The sequence below is a fragment of the Lathyrus oleraceus genome, chromosome 4 (assembly GCF_024323335.1).
Source record: "Lathyrus oleraceus cultivar Zhongwan6 chromosome 4, CAAS_Psat_ZW6_1.0, whole genome shotgun sequence".
Classification (NCBI taxonomy): domain Eukaryota; kingdom Viridiplantae; phylum Streptophyta; class Magnoliopsida; order Fabales; family Fabaceae; genus Lathyrus; species Lathyrus oleraceus.
In genome coordinates this window covers 100803519-100819749 of record NC_066582.1, presented here as the reverse complement: position 1 = coordinate 100819749, position 16231 = coordinate 100803519, and the positions used below count along the sequence as shown (strand labels likewise).

The following is a 16231-nucleotide window of genomic DNA, read 5'->3' as shown; positions in this document are numbered from 1 at the left end:
ATGGATGGTATGCCACAATCTGTGTTTTAACAAGTCCTCTCGCTTTTACCTTTTCTTAAATCTCACACTACCTGAGTAGAAACTACGTCTACGTGAAGCTCTTTTGTCTCTACTACTTGTGATGATTCTGTGACATTATACCTTTTGGATTTGGAGAGCTTAAAAGAATTTATAAAACTATGAAAATTATATTGGACACTACAAATATGAAAATATAATATAGATGTATTCCAAGAAAAGTTAAGTAAATAAATCATGAAAGGTATCTGTTACGAACAATTTTTATTAGCCATCACAAAGAAGGTGAGGCCATAAATAGTGAACTATATGGAAGGGGCTTAACTCAAACATAATACACAAGACCACCAAAATCAATGTTAAAAAGTATGCAGCAAATAAAAGACCAAAGTTTACTAACTTTACAACAAGGGAAGCCTTGAATCAAAAACAAGTTGTATTAGTGTGGAAGCCTCTATAATTATATATTTAGAAACTAGAATGATGCATATTATTTTGTTGGGGGAGTCTAAAGATCCCAACAAACTAAGACACTACATGTACAGTCAATCTTGTCCTTGCTAGATGATAATAATCCAGCATAGGACATAAATACCCCTTCCAAAAATTAATTTAAAAAAGTTACCCCAAATAATTGATAAAATTATTATAAGGAAAGAATGAATGTAACACTTGAATTAACTTTTGCACGTCTTTAGTTTCTTTACTGCTTGATCAGACTTCTCAGAGCCGACGAGTCTGGAACGTATCTTTCTTTGATTTTTTGAAGGATCTTCATCATCCTAGGGGGAAATGATTGAAAGATTAGATAATACTATAGGCTTCACAATGTGGAGGGAGCTTTAGTTTAAGAGGGAAATTAAAGCCAATACCTTAGAAACACACATTGATATTGGTACGTTTGGTGTGATTTTTGCTTGCTTGCCAAGTTCAATTTGCACTGAAATGCTAGCTTGTGACAAATCCACGCCCGAAGTCTGCAATGCGTGTGTAAGTGTATCCAATAACCTGTCCAAGTAGACCACATTAAAATCGTAATCGTTATATAAAAATCAAAACACTACTAGGAATCAGTTTTCAAAATAAATTGTATAAGATAAGCACTCACCCTTGTGAGTACACACTTGATATACTAATGGCACCTCCTTCAATAGTCAGCTCTTTCTCTTTCAGCTTTTCATTGGTAGAAGTCATAGTCTGAGATTCTACTGAAGGTTGATAAATGATGTTCTCTGCATCAGATGCTAATCTATGTCTGAGTAGAGATACTGCTCCACCTGAACCACCGGCTTGGGTTGAAGGGAAGATATTTGGTTGGGAAGAAGTAGGAATTGGAAAAGTCTTGTTCATTATTCCAGACTGATGATCTATTGTCTTGAAGGCAGCTGTTGTGCTCAAGCCAGATTCTACATTAGGGGTAGAGGCATGAATTGTTGGGGAGATGGGTATATTTTTCTCCTCAATCTTTGAAGCAAACAGCAATGTTGGAGATGGATTAGACCCGCTGTTTGTGCCGCGGGGTTGAAAAGTTTCTGCTGGCCTATCATTATTTCTCTGCTTTGAATTGAAAAATGTAAATCAGTTTTTTATGCAAAGAGGTTACCAACATTATGGTTACTGCTCCATAATTTATATCCATTTACAAAGTAAGCTATATGATACATTTAATTACAACCAAATTGATAGGCATCTTCTAATTTGCCAAGTTTTTCAACAAGGAGGAAAAAGTTAACAAATTAATTTACTCTTTTAAATCATTCACAGCTTAAGATAGGCAAGTGTTGTATTTACCCATGGTATCAATTTTTCTGGCTCGTTATTCCAACCTTGGAATGAACCTTCATACTTATGTACCTTCTCTTGTAAAAAGTGAATATACTCAATGACCTACAAATAATTCAGATTGAACATTAATGAGCAATAAAACATCTAAATAAAAAACAAATTTTATCTCATCCATATGAATTTACCTCTAACAGAAAAGATGCTTTGTCCCTCTTTTGATCACTGTGTGGAATAAGCTCTCGTAGCATCTGAAATCTACATGATGGATTCAATTGTTCAATCAGATAATTATGAGCAATCTATAAGATTTGATTCATGAACTATTTAGATTGGTCCACCCATATAAAACCAGACAATGATAAAAGTATACAATTGCCTGCTTATACAGAGCACTCACCAAGTCTGACAATCCAGCACCAGTAAAAGGGTGGCTGACAGTGGTATTTGATACAAGACCAATCATAAATATAATACAGTCCACTTAATTGGTATCATTGATAGTTTTTACTTTTCCTAAAACCCATTTTTTTGGGTACAACTTTTTTATGACTAAAACAGAATGAACCTATCACTTACCGGCCCTACCAGTTACACTAATCCCAATAGTACGGAATTGTTAATTTAAAACTGTTTACGTGAGTAAGCATGCAGTTCATTACTAAGAAATGGAAAATTCTTTTTACACCTCCTCTATCTCCAATTGTAATTATCTTTTGTAACTTTCAGAAAATTTTCTATCAGCCTTGTAAATAAGACTTGCCTGTCATTAATTTTGCTTCTTCTCCTCTGCTCTGTTGCAGAATGTTTTGATCTCGGCGTGTTTGGCTTTTGATCAATACTCTTCCCATCCACTCTCACCCTTAGTTCTCCTGTAAATAATAACTAACGTTAATCTCGTCAGAAAATTTCAGTCAGTGACTTCAAAAGCAAATAAAAACAGATATTTTGAGTAAATAACCGGTTATGGTACAGTGGCACTAGAAATTTCATCCTTACTCCCTCTTTATAACATGACAATGGATTTCTATGGCATTTGTTGTCTAAATTAAAGTGCCAAAGCAGATTGTTAAAATCACTCACAAAAGGAGAACTTCAACCATGAAGTATGAGTTCAATACTAAAAAAAGAAAATTATAACCACTAAAGTTAAAGGTAACAAATTAAAATTTGTTTGAGAGGAAGGTGCATGCTGATTCTTTTCTCAACAAGGAGATATTAGTACTTACCTCTTTGAGTATCCAAGGATTCTCTCTTGAGAAAAAACGTTCCTTCATTTTCTAGCTCTTCATCCTGGGGACAACCCTGTGCAGATTTCATCATCTCCATAAAACTTTGGTTCTTCTGTCCAGCTGTCCTGTTGCATCAAGTCCAAAAGTTCAGCATAAACATCAAAGTATATGAATAACCCATCTTAAAGGGCAATTACTCTGATTAAAAAAAAAGCGCATAAGCATCTAGTAGAAGGTAAAGAGTAATATGACTAACTGAGATGAAGAGCGAGAGTTGAAGCTGCCATGACGGTTGTTAGAAAAGGATTGAGATATCTGCTCCGTCATTGTCCACGGCCCCAGCTTAGCAGCAGTATCTGCCACTGAATAATGCACTGTCAAGTGTTGTTACCGTCGCAGATATACTAGACATTCCATATTTTATTTTTAGTAGTAGTAGTCGTCATTTTATCCTTGAATACAACTATAAACTAACAAAGAATATGGCTTGCTGGTGAAGCACACTGCCAGAGTCTATTTGGTGTCGTTAATGTGTATGCAGAATGTGGGAGTGGGAGAAAGCAATTGGAATAAATATTGCAAAAAGGAAAAATAGATATTTCATGGTTACCTCCTATAATGGATTTCTCTCCAACATTATTCTCCTTTTCTGTCTTTCCCTTTTTTATCTCAGACTCTTCCCATAATGTGAAACCGCTTGAAGTATGTGAACTACAGTTTGAGTCATCGTTTCTATCCGCACTAGTTGCTTGATGCACAGTGAAAAGTGATGATTCTGGCTTTGGAACCCTTTGAGTATTATTGACGTAGGAATTAATGTGGCTAATAGTGTAAGTACCAATTCCTCCAGGTAAGAGGTGCTCAACTGAAGCTGGTGTGGGTAAAGGCGGTTGCTTCTGAACCGCCGATGAGATTTCATCTGTGGCTTCTTCTTTGGCACTGGATTTTGTTTCTACCTGCTCTAGTGGCCGCAAGAAATCATGGGTCTTGAGGTAACTTGCTGTTCATATGAGAGAAGGCAATAATTAAAAAAAAGAAAACTAGATGCTGAAAAAATAGCTTGCAAACGATTCATACATCAATATCTATCATCACATTGTATGATTTTCTAATATATTGTCTATGAGATACTTGACTTTATAATTTTGAAAGATACTCCAAAAAAAAAAATCATAAAATTGATGTTTATGTCACATTAATTAATAACTTTTTATTTCCTATTTTTTTTTTGTTAATAAAGATATCAACTTTTAAATGTAAAATACATACAATTTATTATTTTTTTAAGTAACACATATCAGCATGGAGTTTCCCCACATATTTAAAATTTATCAATTTTCAAAATATAAACTTAATTTCTATATTAAAATAAATTCTTCAAAACATATTTTATTTTAACTTTCATTTAATTATTTTTAGAAACGTTATTTTATCTCATTATTTTGCGATATATTTTTACTTTAATTTACTTTAAAGCCAAATAAATTGAATTATATATATATATATATATATATATATATATATATATATATATATATATATATATATTCAAGATCAAATTATACAAAAGTGTCACGATTAATAATATCACATATCTGATAATTCTTTACCACATATTCGTATAACAAAATTTACAGTTGAATTAAAAACTATTATCATATAGATCATGTTTCTAAAATTTAATATCAAATCGAAATCATTTGACATTTGACATGTTAATAAGATATGAACGTCTTATAAAATTTCATGAAAAACTTTAATTTTTATCATTCTTTTTAACATATCAAATGATTTTTGATTGATATGAAATTTTATAGACACGATCTATATGATAATAATTTTTAATCCAACGATAAATTTTATTATACTGACATAAGGTGAAGAGTTATTAAATGTGTAATATTATAAAATTTGATACATATATCAAAAGTTTCTCATGGTCCATATAAAAATATATATTAATACACGGTGCTTAGTCCAAAATAAAAATGTTAAAATATGTTGTGATGTATGAATGCTTAAGAGTGAGTTAAAGTCTCATATCAATGAAATTGCATATAATAGTATCGGAGTTTGTTTCGATTTTACGAGAGTGAGAGAATTTTGGTGTTGGATAAAGGACACAGAAAGTCTAATATTTGAGAGAGATTGTGATTTTTCAAATGTGATTTAAAGTCTCACGATAAAAGAAAGTGTTGAAGATTGACATTTTATTTTACTAGTGAAAAGACAAATATATCTAATTTTTTAGACCTTGTTTTAGGGTTTGAAAGAAAGAAAAAGAAAAGTTTTGAGAAAAGATGATTAAAGAGAAAAATAAATGAATTTTTAACTATATTTGAATGAGAGCTTTTATATATAATAATAAATGAATGATCATTATTAATACATATTTAATATTTGAATTAGTATAACAATATGAAATGAATTTGAAGCGCTTATCTAATTCCTTCAAAACTCTTTTTCAATATAATAATTTTAGTTCCTTTAAAAATAAAAAGATTTATGTTATAAAAAAATAGTGTTTCAAAGTGATCTTTTGTTAAATTCTTCAATTCTTTCAACTCCATCATTTCTTTTTTTCAAAACTCTCTCCCCCTCTTCTAAACTCTCAAACAAATAATAAAAACTTCAGATTTTAAGTAAAAATGTGTATCAAACTCACTTATTTGGCTGTCTTTATTCTTATATGTTGATCCAAATGGATAGTGAAGGCTTTCCCTAAAATCTCATATATAATTACTTGTTCATCTTTTAGTAAAATGTGTTAATCCATCCTAGTTGTAAAGACTTCCGTTCATGTTACAACAAAATCTAATTAAATGTTCTTTTTTTTTAAGGAACTATGAAAGCAACCAAGAAAGGAGGGGTAGTAATTAGATTTTTTTTAACATTTACTCTAATATTTCTAATTTTATTTGATAAAATCAATATAAATTTTACACTTTAAAAGTAGGTCTTCCAAAAATAAAAAGATTCATATAAATTTCAACATAGTAAATTAAATGCTGATAATAAAAGAACATTTTTAACTCTTCAAATAAGATTTACACTATATTAGCTAAAATAATTTTCTTACTAAATAGCCTGTAAGACATGGATAACCGCAAATTGATGAATCAAAGAAGGCAGATTCAAACTTACTTGAAACAGCAAGCCACATAGACAAAAACCTTTGGCTTTGAGAAAAACCGTTCGTAAAACAAATAAAAGATTTTTAAAATGCACATATTGAAAAATTATCAATAATTTTTCAACATCAACAAAAATTAATTAAATATAACTCATAAAATTACTTTGCAGATAAAACTAAGATCGTAAAATGAACTTCCCCGCATGTTTATTTTACCTGCAGTTGAGTGCGGGACGAGCCAAAAATTTAGATTTCATCCTCTAATATATTCATCTGTCTCGTTCGTTTTTTTTACGAGTTTTTACGAAAGTGGGAATTAACATATATTTTTAAATTTAAAAATTGAAATGCTCACATATATGCCCCACTCACCCGCACTTTAATGTGGAACGCATTAAGATTTTAAACATGTATCATAAATAATATTCGTCGTCTTGCTCTGCCTCAGTTTTTTTCGAACTTTTGTAGAACGGGTCTAATGGGACATACATGCTCATACCTTACATATTTGTGAATTATATTACTGTTTTATATCGGTCAATTTAAATAAATAGTAATCTAAACATCAAATAACTAAAAAAACAAATGTTAATATAAAAAAGTCTCCAGAAATTTAAAAATAAAATAATTCTGGTTAATTTAATTTTATTTTTAAAAAATTATTCAATAGTCTTTTTTACTCTGATTTATATATATATATATATATATATATATATATATATATAATATATATATATTATATATATAATATATATATATATATATATATATATAATATATATATATATATATATATATATATATAATTATATATATATATATATATATATATAATGAATTATCTTGTGTATTTCTTCTATTGCCATCTCTATTGTTCTATTTCCAACCCTTCAATCTAATGTAACCATTTGATCTTGCCTATTTTTTAATGTAGATATTTTATCTCTTTTTTTCAAACATTAAATCAAAGCAGAATGGACATTATGACAAAATAAGTTATAGAGGATCCAAATATATATATATATATATATATATATATATATATATATATATATATATATAATATATATATATATATATATATATATATATATATGGGCAATTGAATACAGCACACGCACGGGAATGCCAATCTCTCTTTATCAAGGCCTGATGTGAAATATCAAATCAACTACAGTTCACTTCCAAATTTGGGCCCCCAACCATCCTCACGCCCTACCCTTTATCCGACGGTGTTAAATACATTGTGATTGACACTTTGGAATACTTTTTTTTATGGAGGGAAATACTCCATAGACATAAATAAAGGTTCGTGGCCCAGATCCCGTGATTAAAGAGGTCACGTGCACGAGCAACCACGAACAACCGTGATGTATAACTGCTTTTATTTACAGTTGAATTATTTAGAGAAAATTGACCGTGATGTAGAATTTATACTGTACAAGTACCATATTTACAGCATGATCCCCACGTCAGAGAAAAACTTGGCAAAAACAGAGGAAAGTAAAATCACTAAAATCTCAAACAGCGAATCATTTTGCAAAATAAATACTACCAAAAATTAAAAACAAAATTTAGTACCTTGAGCAGAAGACCTTGGATCTTGTTCGGCAGTTGAGTTACTGTATAGCGACAGAAAATCATGCGTCGGTTTCCTTCCGGCTTCTGATTCGCATATAAAAAAAAATCAGAAAATCTCATCCAAATAAATTAACAAATTATTATAATTTTCAAAAATAAAATAAAATCAACTACCTTCGGCTCCACATGGACGAGATTGAGGAAGCTCCATCAAAACCTGGATCTCACGCTTCTTCTCTGGTACTTAATTCAACGGAATTTTTGAAATTCGGTCTTCTCTAAGTTCAAATCTCATAGAACACAATTCTGTTACCGCTTTTTAAAACTGAATTATACTTGAATTCTGAAACCAAAATAGAGATGGAGAATTTTCTGCTTCGATCAGAATATGTGAAATTCTCAGATCCGAATTTAATAGAAACCACAATTCTCTTATTAATCTTTTGGTGCTCGTTAGGTTGAAGATCGGAGACACATTCGTCAGTTAACTATATTTTCAAGCACGACGTTCTTAATCGCCAAAAACGAGCTTACACGATCGAGTATTCGTTCGGAATGATCTAAAAATTGTCGTTTATACGTATCAAATCAAGCTTTCATGAATCACGAAGGTCACTGAACAAATCAATTTGGCTCCAAAATCATCAGCGACAAAGCGTCCTTTCAACGATTTTACAGAATCTGAATTCAGACATTACACATAAGAATCATAACACAATTCATCTTCCAAAATTGAAAGTTCTAATTAGACTAAAAAATTAAAACTCATACTAGCATAATTCAGTTTGAAAAAGCAACAGACTCTAGAAAATTCAGCATCGTTAAAGATCCAACAACGAGAAGCGAGTGCGTGAGAATTTTCACTGAGAAACATGAAATTGAAGGAATTAGTGAATTACCGCAATGATAACTGAGGAATGAGCACGATTTGGAAGAGTAGTGAAGGATAGAAGAGATTCTGAGAGCGCTTGACACCAAAGATATCTTGCTTTTGCTTTTAACTACTTTCTCTATCGATTCCTTTGTTACTCTGAAAACGAGCACTGCAGCGAAAGATGAGGTCTCAGGTTAGACCCTTTTTCTTTCTGCTGTATCTGTGAAGTTTTAGAACTGATAATTGAGATGAAAGATGTTTTTATATAGTTTCTCTTTGCTCTGTGTTTTCGCCATCCATTTTTATCTGCTTTCTATTGTATTTTTCTCCGTCAAATTCTAAACTCCGTTTATAAACGACGTTGCGGCGGGTTACGGAGTTAAGTCAGTAACAAACGGTTTATTCTGTGGAAACGTCGCCGTTTCTTTCAACACACGGTAAGTAGAGAAAGGGATAAGTAATAATAATTTCTCAAAAAAAAGTAGTAATAGGAATGCTACGAAAAATAATTAATTGTTTATCTTTGATTTTTGTTAACTCTTTTTCTAATGCTTCGGCAATCCCTAAGTAGATGTACATTTTTAATCCGTGATCGTTTATTACAAAATTAATTGGGTCGTGTCAGTAAAAAAATTTGTGTCCTGGATTTTCTTTAATCCATAAGATACTTATATCAGTACTTCGACAGAAACATTTATCCTATACTAGTACCCTTTATCAAGGTGAATCTTAAACCAAGATAGAATTTTAATTTGGTGCAAAACTTTTGATTTAGTTTTGTAAAATTGTTTTATAATTTTTAAATTTTAAAAATTTAAATTATTTACTAATTTTAAAAATTAGGTTTTACAATTTATTTCTCTTAAATAAAAACTAAAAGATTAAATAGATTTTTGGTATTTTGATTTTTAATTTTAGAAATTATGAAGAGTAAAAAACAAAGAAAATGTGGTACACTTTTTTAATGGCAAAATTGTAATATTATATAAGTTCAAAACTGTTTTTTTTTAAAGTGAGATTATCAAACTTTTTTTTTACCCATTTTCTTAAAAATTATTATTTTTTAATTAATTTACAAAATAATTTTTAAAAACGAAAAAAAAAATAACTCTTTCGTACAAGGGCTTAGTTTTCGATCTCTAACTTTTTGTTCACATTAAAAAAAATAAAGAACTTGGTTAAGCAAACATACAAGTTTATGGTTTTAATATATATAATTAATTCATATTTTAAAAAATTTATAGAGGGTATTTTAGTATTTTCATTAAGTCTCATTTGTATTTAAGCAAATGAGTGGTGTGAGAATTAATACCTTTATTCCTTTTGCAATGTGTGTGTGCATTTTCTATATAACCGTTTTGAGTAGTGAAAGTTTGTTATTATTTTCTCTTCTCTCTCTTGTTCATTGTTCATCTTTATTACCTTGTGCACCAACAATTGATATTTAGAGCTTCGGTTTAGATCCACAGGGAAACACCACGGGAAAACGAGTGGAACGGTGAGGCGTTGTGTGATTCATTTTTGTTCAGAGAATTCATGTTGAATTTCTGTTCAGAATTGTAATAGAATCACATATCTTGATTCTACGGGATTGGGAAACACTGTGTTTAGGTAAGATCTGAGTGTATTATACAAGGTTGAAGATGAACGAAAACGTTAATCTCAGTACCAATCTTCCAGTGTTTGGTGGCAAGAACTAGAATTGTTGGATGATTCAGATACGTGTGTTGTTTGGAAAGATGTTCTTGATCTCATCAACGACAGTTACGTTCATGTTGCACTTCCAGAAAATGCAACAGATGTATAGAGAAATGCCCAACGTCATTTGAGGAAGAAGGATTAGAAGGCTCTGTTCTACATTCATCACTGTGCGGAAGTGAACGTGTTTGAGAAAATTATTGATTCGACGACGACAATAGGGGTGTGGGACACACTGGTGCGGTGCTACAACGGTGATGCATTAGTGAAGAAGGTGAAGCTTCAGTCTCTACGTAATCAGTATGAGAATCTCAGCATAAAGATCAATGAGAAGGTACCTGACTGCATCTCCAGAGTGATTCTGATCACAAATAAGATAAAATCGTGTGGAGAAACTCTCTTTGAAGAAAGTTTCATTGAGAAAGTACTTAGATTTCTTGCTCCTCAGTGTGATTACATTGTTGTAGCAATTAAACATTTTAAGGATTTGAGCATCATGAGAATAAAAGAGATGCAAAGCAATCTAGAGGTGCAAGAGTTGCGTTTGACTGAAAGAACCTCTGTGAGAGAGTTAGAGCAGGCTCTGAAAGCTTCTTTTGTCAAGAAAGACTAGAAGTAATCTTGGTCATAAGCCAAGAAAAGACATGGTAGGTCTCAGAAGTCAGAAACCTCAACTTCTGGGAGTCAAAAGGGAAAGGAGAAGTATGACAAGAGAAAAGTTCAAATTTTACTGTTGTTAGAAGTTTGACCACTTCACTGCAGATTATTGGTTAAACAAGGAGGGGAACCCATAAGAAGCGAAGATAGCCAGAAGTTATGATGATGAACATGTGTTATTAATGGCTTGTGATTTTGATAATGTGTCTCTAGAAGACTGGTGGTATATGGACACTGGTTATTCAAACCATCTTATTGGAAATAAGAAATGGCAGGTTGATTTTGACTATAGGAAGAGGACCAAGATCAAATATGTTGATGATAAGTATCTAAATACTGGAGGAATAAGGAATGTTAGAGTGATTCTGAATAATGACAAATTTGCGTTAATTCAGAATGTCTAGTGTGCTCCTGGCATGAAGAATAATCTGACGAGTGTAGGTCAATTAATTGAAAAAGGATTCTCAGTTACCATGAATAACATTCTTTTGAAGTTGTATGACTGTAATCATAAGCTGATTATAGAGTTAGAACAGGGAAGGAATAAAATATTCAAAGTGAATGTTAAAACTGCAGACTCTGAATGCCTTAGCGCAACAAGTGTTGTAAAGGAAAGTGAGATATGACACGAAATATTTGGTCATTTGAACTTCTTAAGCTTAGGGCACTTGAATTAAAATAAAATGGTACGTGGAATTCCTGCAATTAAGAAACCAAAAAAGTCATGCAATGTATGCATGAGAGGGAAGCAACCAAGACTGCCATTTGCATCAGAAGTAGCTCCAAGAGCAAATCATGCTTTGGGAGTAGTGCATTCTGATGCGTGTGGACCATTTCCAGAACCTTCACTAGGAGGGAATACATATTTTTTGTCATTTGTGGATGATTTCACAAGGATGACATGGTTATCCCTTATAAAGTTCAAATACGAGTTGTTTGCTGAATTTAAGAAATTCAGAATCAAGGCTGGGAATCAAAGTGGTCAGAAGCTGAAAATTCTCAGAACTTGTGGTGGAGATGAGTATAACTCTACAAAGTTCAAGAAGTTTTATTGGGAGAATGGAATTGAGCATGATGTGACTGCTCCATATACTCCTCAACACAATGGTCTTACTGAAAGGAGAAACCGAACTCTGCTTGATATGATAAGGAGCGTGCTGAAGGAGAAGAAGCTTCCTAACACTTTATGGGGAGAAACTGTTGCATCTGCATCATATGTGCTCAACAGGTGTCCGACCAAGAAGCTAAAGGAAATTGTTCCTTTTGAGAGGTGAACTGGAGATAAGCAAAGTGTGAGTCATTTTAGCGTATTTGATTCTGTCTGTTATAAACACGTTCCAGATACTACTAAAAAGAAGATGGATGATATAAGCAAGGTGATGTTACTGGTGGGGTATCACAGTACATGTGCTTATAAGCTTTATTATCCATTTACTAATAAGGTTGAATTCAACAAAGATGGTGTTATGAAAGAGTATGAAATATGGTATTGGAGCAAGCCTCAATCCAACTTCGGTGTAGAGTTCATTTTTGAAGATATTGATTTTGATTCTGAAGATGAGTCAGGGCCTGAAAATGATTCTAAGAAGGAGTCAGAATCAGAAGGCGAGATTGATTATGAGGAAGAATCTTATTCTGATCCTGATTTTGATGCTGATTCAGATTCTGGTGGTCCAAATTCTGATGGTGATTCAGATTCTGGTGGTAGTCTAGATTCTTGGAATATTACCGATTTTGAAGGTGGTCATGCTTCTGAAGTCGGTACTTCTAGAGTTCCCGTAAATGATATTGTTCCAGAATCAGAAGGTTCTAAACAAGTTCAAAGGCCATAAAGAATCAGAAACATCCCGAGAAGGTTTGCAGAGTTTGACATGCTGTAAAATACTGAAGTAGATTCTGAAGGGGAAGTTATTCAGTGTGCCATGTTAGTAGACTTTGAACCCGTGAGTACGGAAGAAGCTCTCAAGTAGAAAGTATGGTTCAAGGCCATGAAAGAAGAACTTGATGTCATAGAGAGAAACAAGACTTGGAAGTTGACAGAACTTTCAAAGAACAAGAAAGCCATCAATGTGAGATGGGTTTATAAGGTGAAGCTAAAGCCAGATGGATCAATTGGCAAACACAAAGCAAGGTTTGTTGTGAGAGGTTTTCTTCAGAAACCTGGGTTAGATTACTTTGAAGTGTTTGCGCCTGTATCAAGACATGAAAGAATCAGGTTGGTGATTGTGATAGTTGCTAACATGAATTGATCTCTGATGCATTTAGACGTGAAATCTTCATTTTTGAACGGTCCGTTAGAAATAGAAGTTTATGTGTAACAACCTCCAGGATTTGAGAAAAAGAATCAGAAAGGGATGACGTACAGATTACACAAAACTTTGTATGGACTGAAGCAAGCCCCTAGAGCTTGGAATCTGAAAATTGATTCATTTTTCAAGAAGCAAGGATCTCAGAAATCTAAAGGCAATATGATTCTGGTGTGTCTGTATGTTGATGACATATCGCTAACAGGAAGTTGTGAACACAAGATAACTAAGTTCAAGAAGGAGTTGATGAATGAGTTTGAGATGATTGATCTAGAAAATATGGTTTATTTTCTAGGGATGAAGATTATGTATTATGAAAAAGGCATAATTTTACATCAGCTGAAATATGAAATTGAGCTTCCGAAGAGGTTTGAACTATTGAATTGTAAAGTTATTATCACACCTGCTGATACAAATCATAAATTGGATTCTAATTTTGATGGTGATGATGTAGATGCGACAATGTTCAAGCAGTTGGTAGGGTCTCTGAGGTATTTGTGTAATATCATACCTGATATTTATTATGCAGTTGGAATAGTGAGTAGGCTTATGAGTAAACCGGATGGTCTCATTACCAAGATATTGTTAGAATTCTGAGGTATATAAAGGGAACTCTGAAGTATGGAGTTTTGTTCCCTTCTGGTGTTGAAACTCACTCAGAACTTCTGAGTTACTCAGATTTTGATTGGTGTGGAGACAGAGTTGACAGAAGAAGTACTTCTAGATACTTGTTTAAGTTTTTGGGAAGTCCTATTTCTTGGGGTTCTAAGAAGCAACCAGTTGTTGCTTTGTCAACCTGTGAAGCAGAATATATTACAGGTGTTGTAACTGCATGCCAAGCCGTGTGGCTTCTGAATTTACTATAGGATCTGAAGATCAAAGTAAACAAGCCTCTAAAGCTGATGGTTGATAACAAGTTTGCAATCAATTTTGCCAAGAACCCAGTGTTGCATGGGAGAAGCAATCATATTGAGACTAAGTATCACTTTCTGAGAAATCAGGTTTAGAATGGAGTGCTAGAAGTTGTGCACTGTAACATCCAGAAGCAACTAGCAGATGTTCTGAAGAAGGCGATCAAGATTGACCAATTTCTTTATTTGATGGATGGAATTGGTGTTGTTAGTTTTGGTTAAGCTGAATATGAATTAAGGGATGATGTTAGAATTAATTCATATTTTCAAAAACTTGTTGACAAAGTTTGTTAGAGGGTATTTTAGTATTTCCATTGAGTCTCACTTGTATTTAAGTAAGTGCATGGTGTGAGCATTAGTACCTTTATTCCTTTTGCAGTATGTGTGTGCATTTTCTGTTAACCGTTTTAAGTATTTGAAGTTTGTTATTATTCTCTTTTCTTTCTCTTACTCATTGTTCATCTTTATTACCTTATGAACCAACAATTGGTATCTAGAGCTCCGGTTTAGATCCACAAGGAAAGACCACGGGAAATATGAGTGAAATGGTGAGGCGTTGTGTGATTAATTTCTATTCGGAGAATTTGTGTTGAATTTCTATTTAGAATTGTAACAGAATCACATATCTTGATTCTGCGAGATTGGGAAACATTGTGTTTAGGTGAGATCTGAGTGTATTATACAAGGTTAAAGATGAACGAAAATGGTAATCTGAGTACCAAGCTTTTAGTGTTCGATGGAAAGAACTGGAATCGTTGGATGATTCATATGCATGTGTTGTTTGGAATTTAAGATGTTCTTGATCTCATCAAAGACGGTTAAGTTTAGGTTGCACTTCCAAAAAATGCAACTGATGCATAGAGAAATGCTCAACGTGATCTAAGGAAGAAGGATCAAAAGGCTCTGTTCTACATTCATCAGTGTGTGGATGTGAACGTGTTTGAGAAAATCATTGATTCGAAGACGATGAAAGTTGCGTGGGACACACTGGTGCGGTGCTACAATGGTGATGCATCAGTGAAGAAGGTGAAACTTCAGTTTCTATGTAAGCAGTATAAGAATCTTAGCATAAAGAACAATGAGAAGGTACTTGACTACATCTTTATAGTGATTCTGATCATAAATAAGATGAAGTCGTGTGGAGAAACTCTCTCTGAAGAAAGTAACATTGAGAAGATACTTAGATCTCTTACTCCTCATCTTGATTACATCGTTGTAGCAATTGAACATTCTAAGGATCTGAGCACCGTGAGAATAAAAGAGTTGCAAATCAGTATCGAGGCGCAAGAGTTGCGTTTGACTGAAAGAACTTCTGAGAGAGAGGTAGAGCAAACTCTGAAAGCTTCTTTTGTCAAGAAAGACCAGAAGCAATCTTGGTCAGAAGCCAAGAAAAGACATGGTAGGTCTCAGAAGTCAGAAACCTCAACTTCTGGGAGTCAGAAGGGAAAGGAGAAGTATGATAAGAGAAAAGTTCAATGTTATTGTTGTAAGAAGTTTGGCCACTTCGCTGCAGATTATTGGTCAAACAAGGAGAGAAAATCAAAAGAACCGAATATAACCAGAAGTTATGATGATGAACATGTGTTATTAATGAATTCTGGTTCTAATAGCGTGTCTCTAGAAGATTGATGGTATATGGACACTGGTTGTTCAAACCATCTTACTGGAAATAAGAAATGGCTGGTTGATTTTGACTCTAGGAAGAGGACCAAGATCATATGTGCTGATGATAAATATCTGAATGCTGAAGGAATGGGGAATGTTAGAGTGATTTTGAATAATGGCAAATTTGCGTTAGTTCAAAATGTTTGGTATGTTCCGGGCATATGAAGAGCAATCTGATGAGTGTAGGTCAATTAATTGAAAAAGGATTCTCAATTACCATGAAGGACAATCTTTTGAAGTTGTATGACTGTAATCAGAAGTTAATTATGGAGTCAGAACAGGGAAGGAATATAACATTCAAAGTGAATGTTAAAACTGCATACTCTAAGTACCTTAGCGCAACAAGTGTTGTAAAGGAAAGTGAGCTGTGACAC

General features: G+C 32.9%; 2 protein-coding genes across 6 annotated transcripts; one reads left to right on the top strand and one right to left on the bottom strand.

The window, feature by feature from the left end:
• Positions 1-263: 263 nt before the first annotated feature.
• LOC127073693 (transcription factor BIM1) lies at positions 264-8922 on the bottom strand. 5 transcript variants are annotated; one of them, XM_051014874.1, is made up of 12 exons: positions 8646-8922; positions 7921-8427; positions 7747-7830; positions 3643-4032; positions 3289-3388; positions 3030-3157; positions 2564-2672; positions 1989-2058; positions 1810-1905; positions 1127-1575; positions 891-1026; positions 264-800 (listed from the first exon to the last, which is right to left on the bottom strand). In XM_051014874.1, the coding sequence occupies exons 2-12, from the start codon at positions 7955-7957 to the stop codon at positions 696-698; spliced, it is 1704 nt and encodes a 567-aa protein (XP_050870831.1). In that variant the 5' UTR covers positions 7958-8427; positions 8646-8922; the 3' UTR covers positions 264-695. The 5 variants fall into 5 exon arrangements, with proteins under 5 accessions (XP_050870831.1, XP_050870828.1, XP_050870833.1 ...); XM_051014871.1 differs by having other exon boundaries at positions 3289-3394; positions 8646-8920; XM_051014876.1 differs by having other exon boundaries at positions 1127-1572; positions 8646-8920.
• Positions 8923-15158: 6236 nt separating this feature from the next.
• LOC127136196 (uncharacterized) lies at positions 15159-15821 on the top strand. Its single transcript, XM_051062788.1, has one exon. It carries the CDS (start codon positions 15159-15161, stop codon positions 15819-15821), a length of 663 nt encoding a protein of 220 aa, XP_050918745.1.
• The last annotated feature ends 410 nt before the right edge of the window (positions 15822-16231 follow it).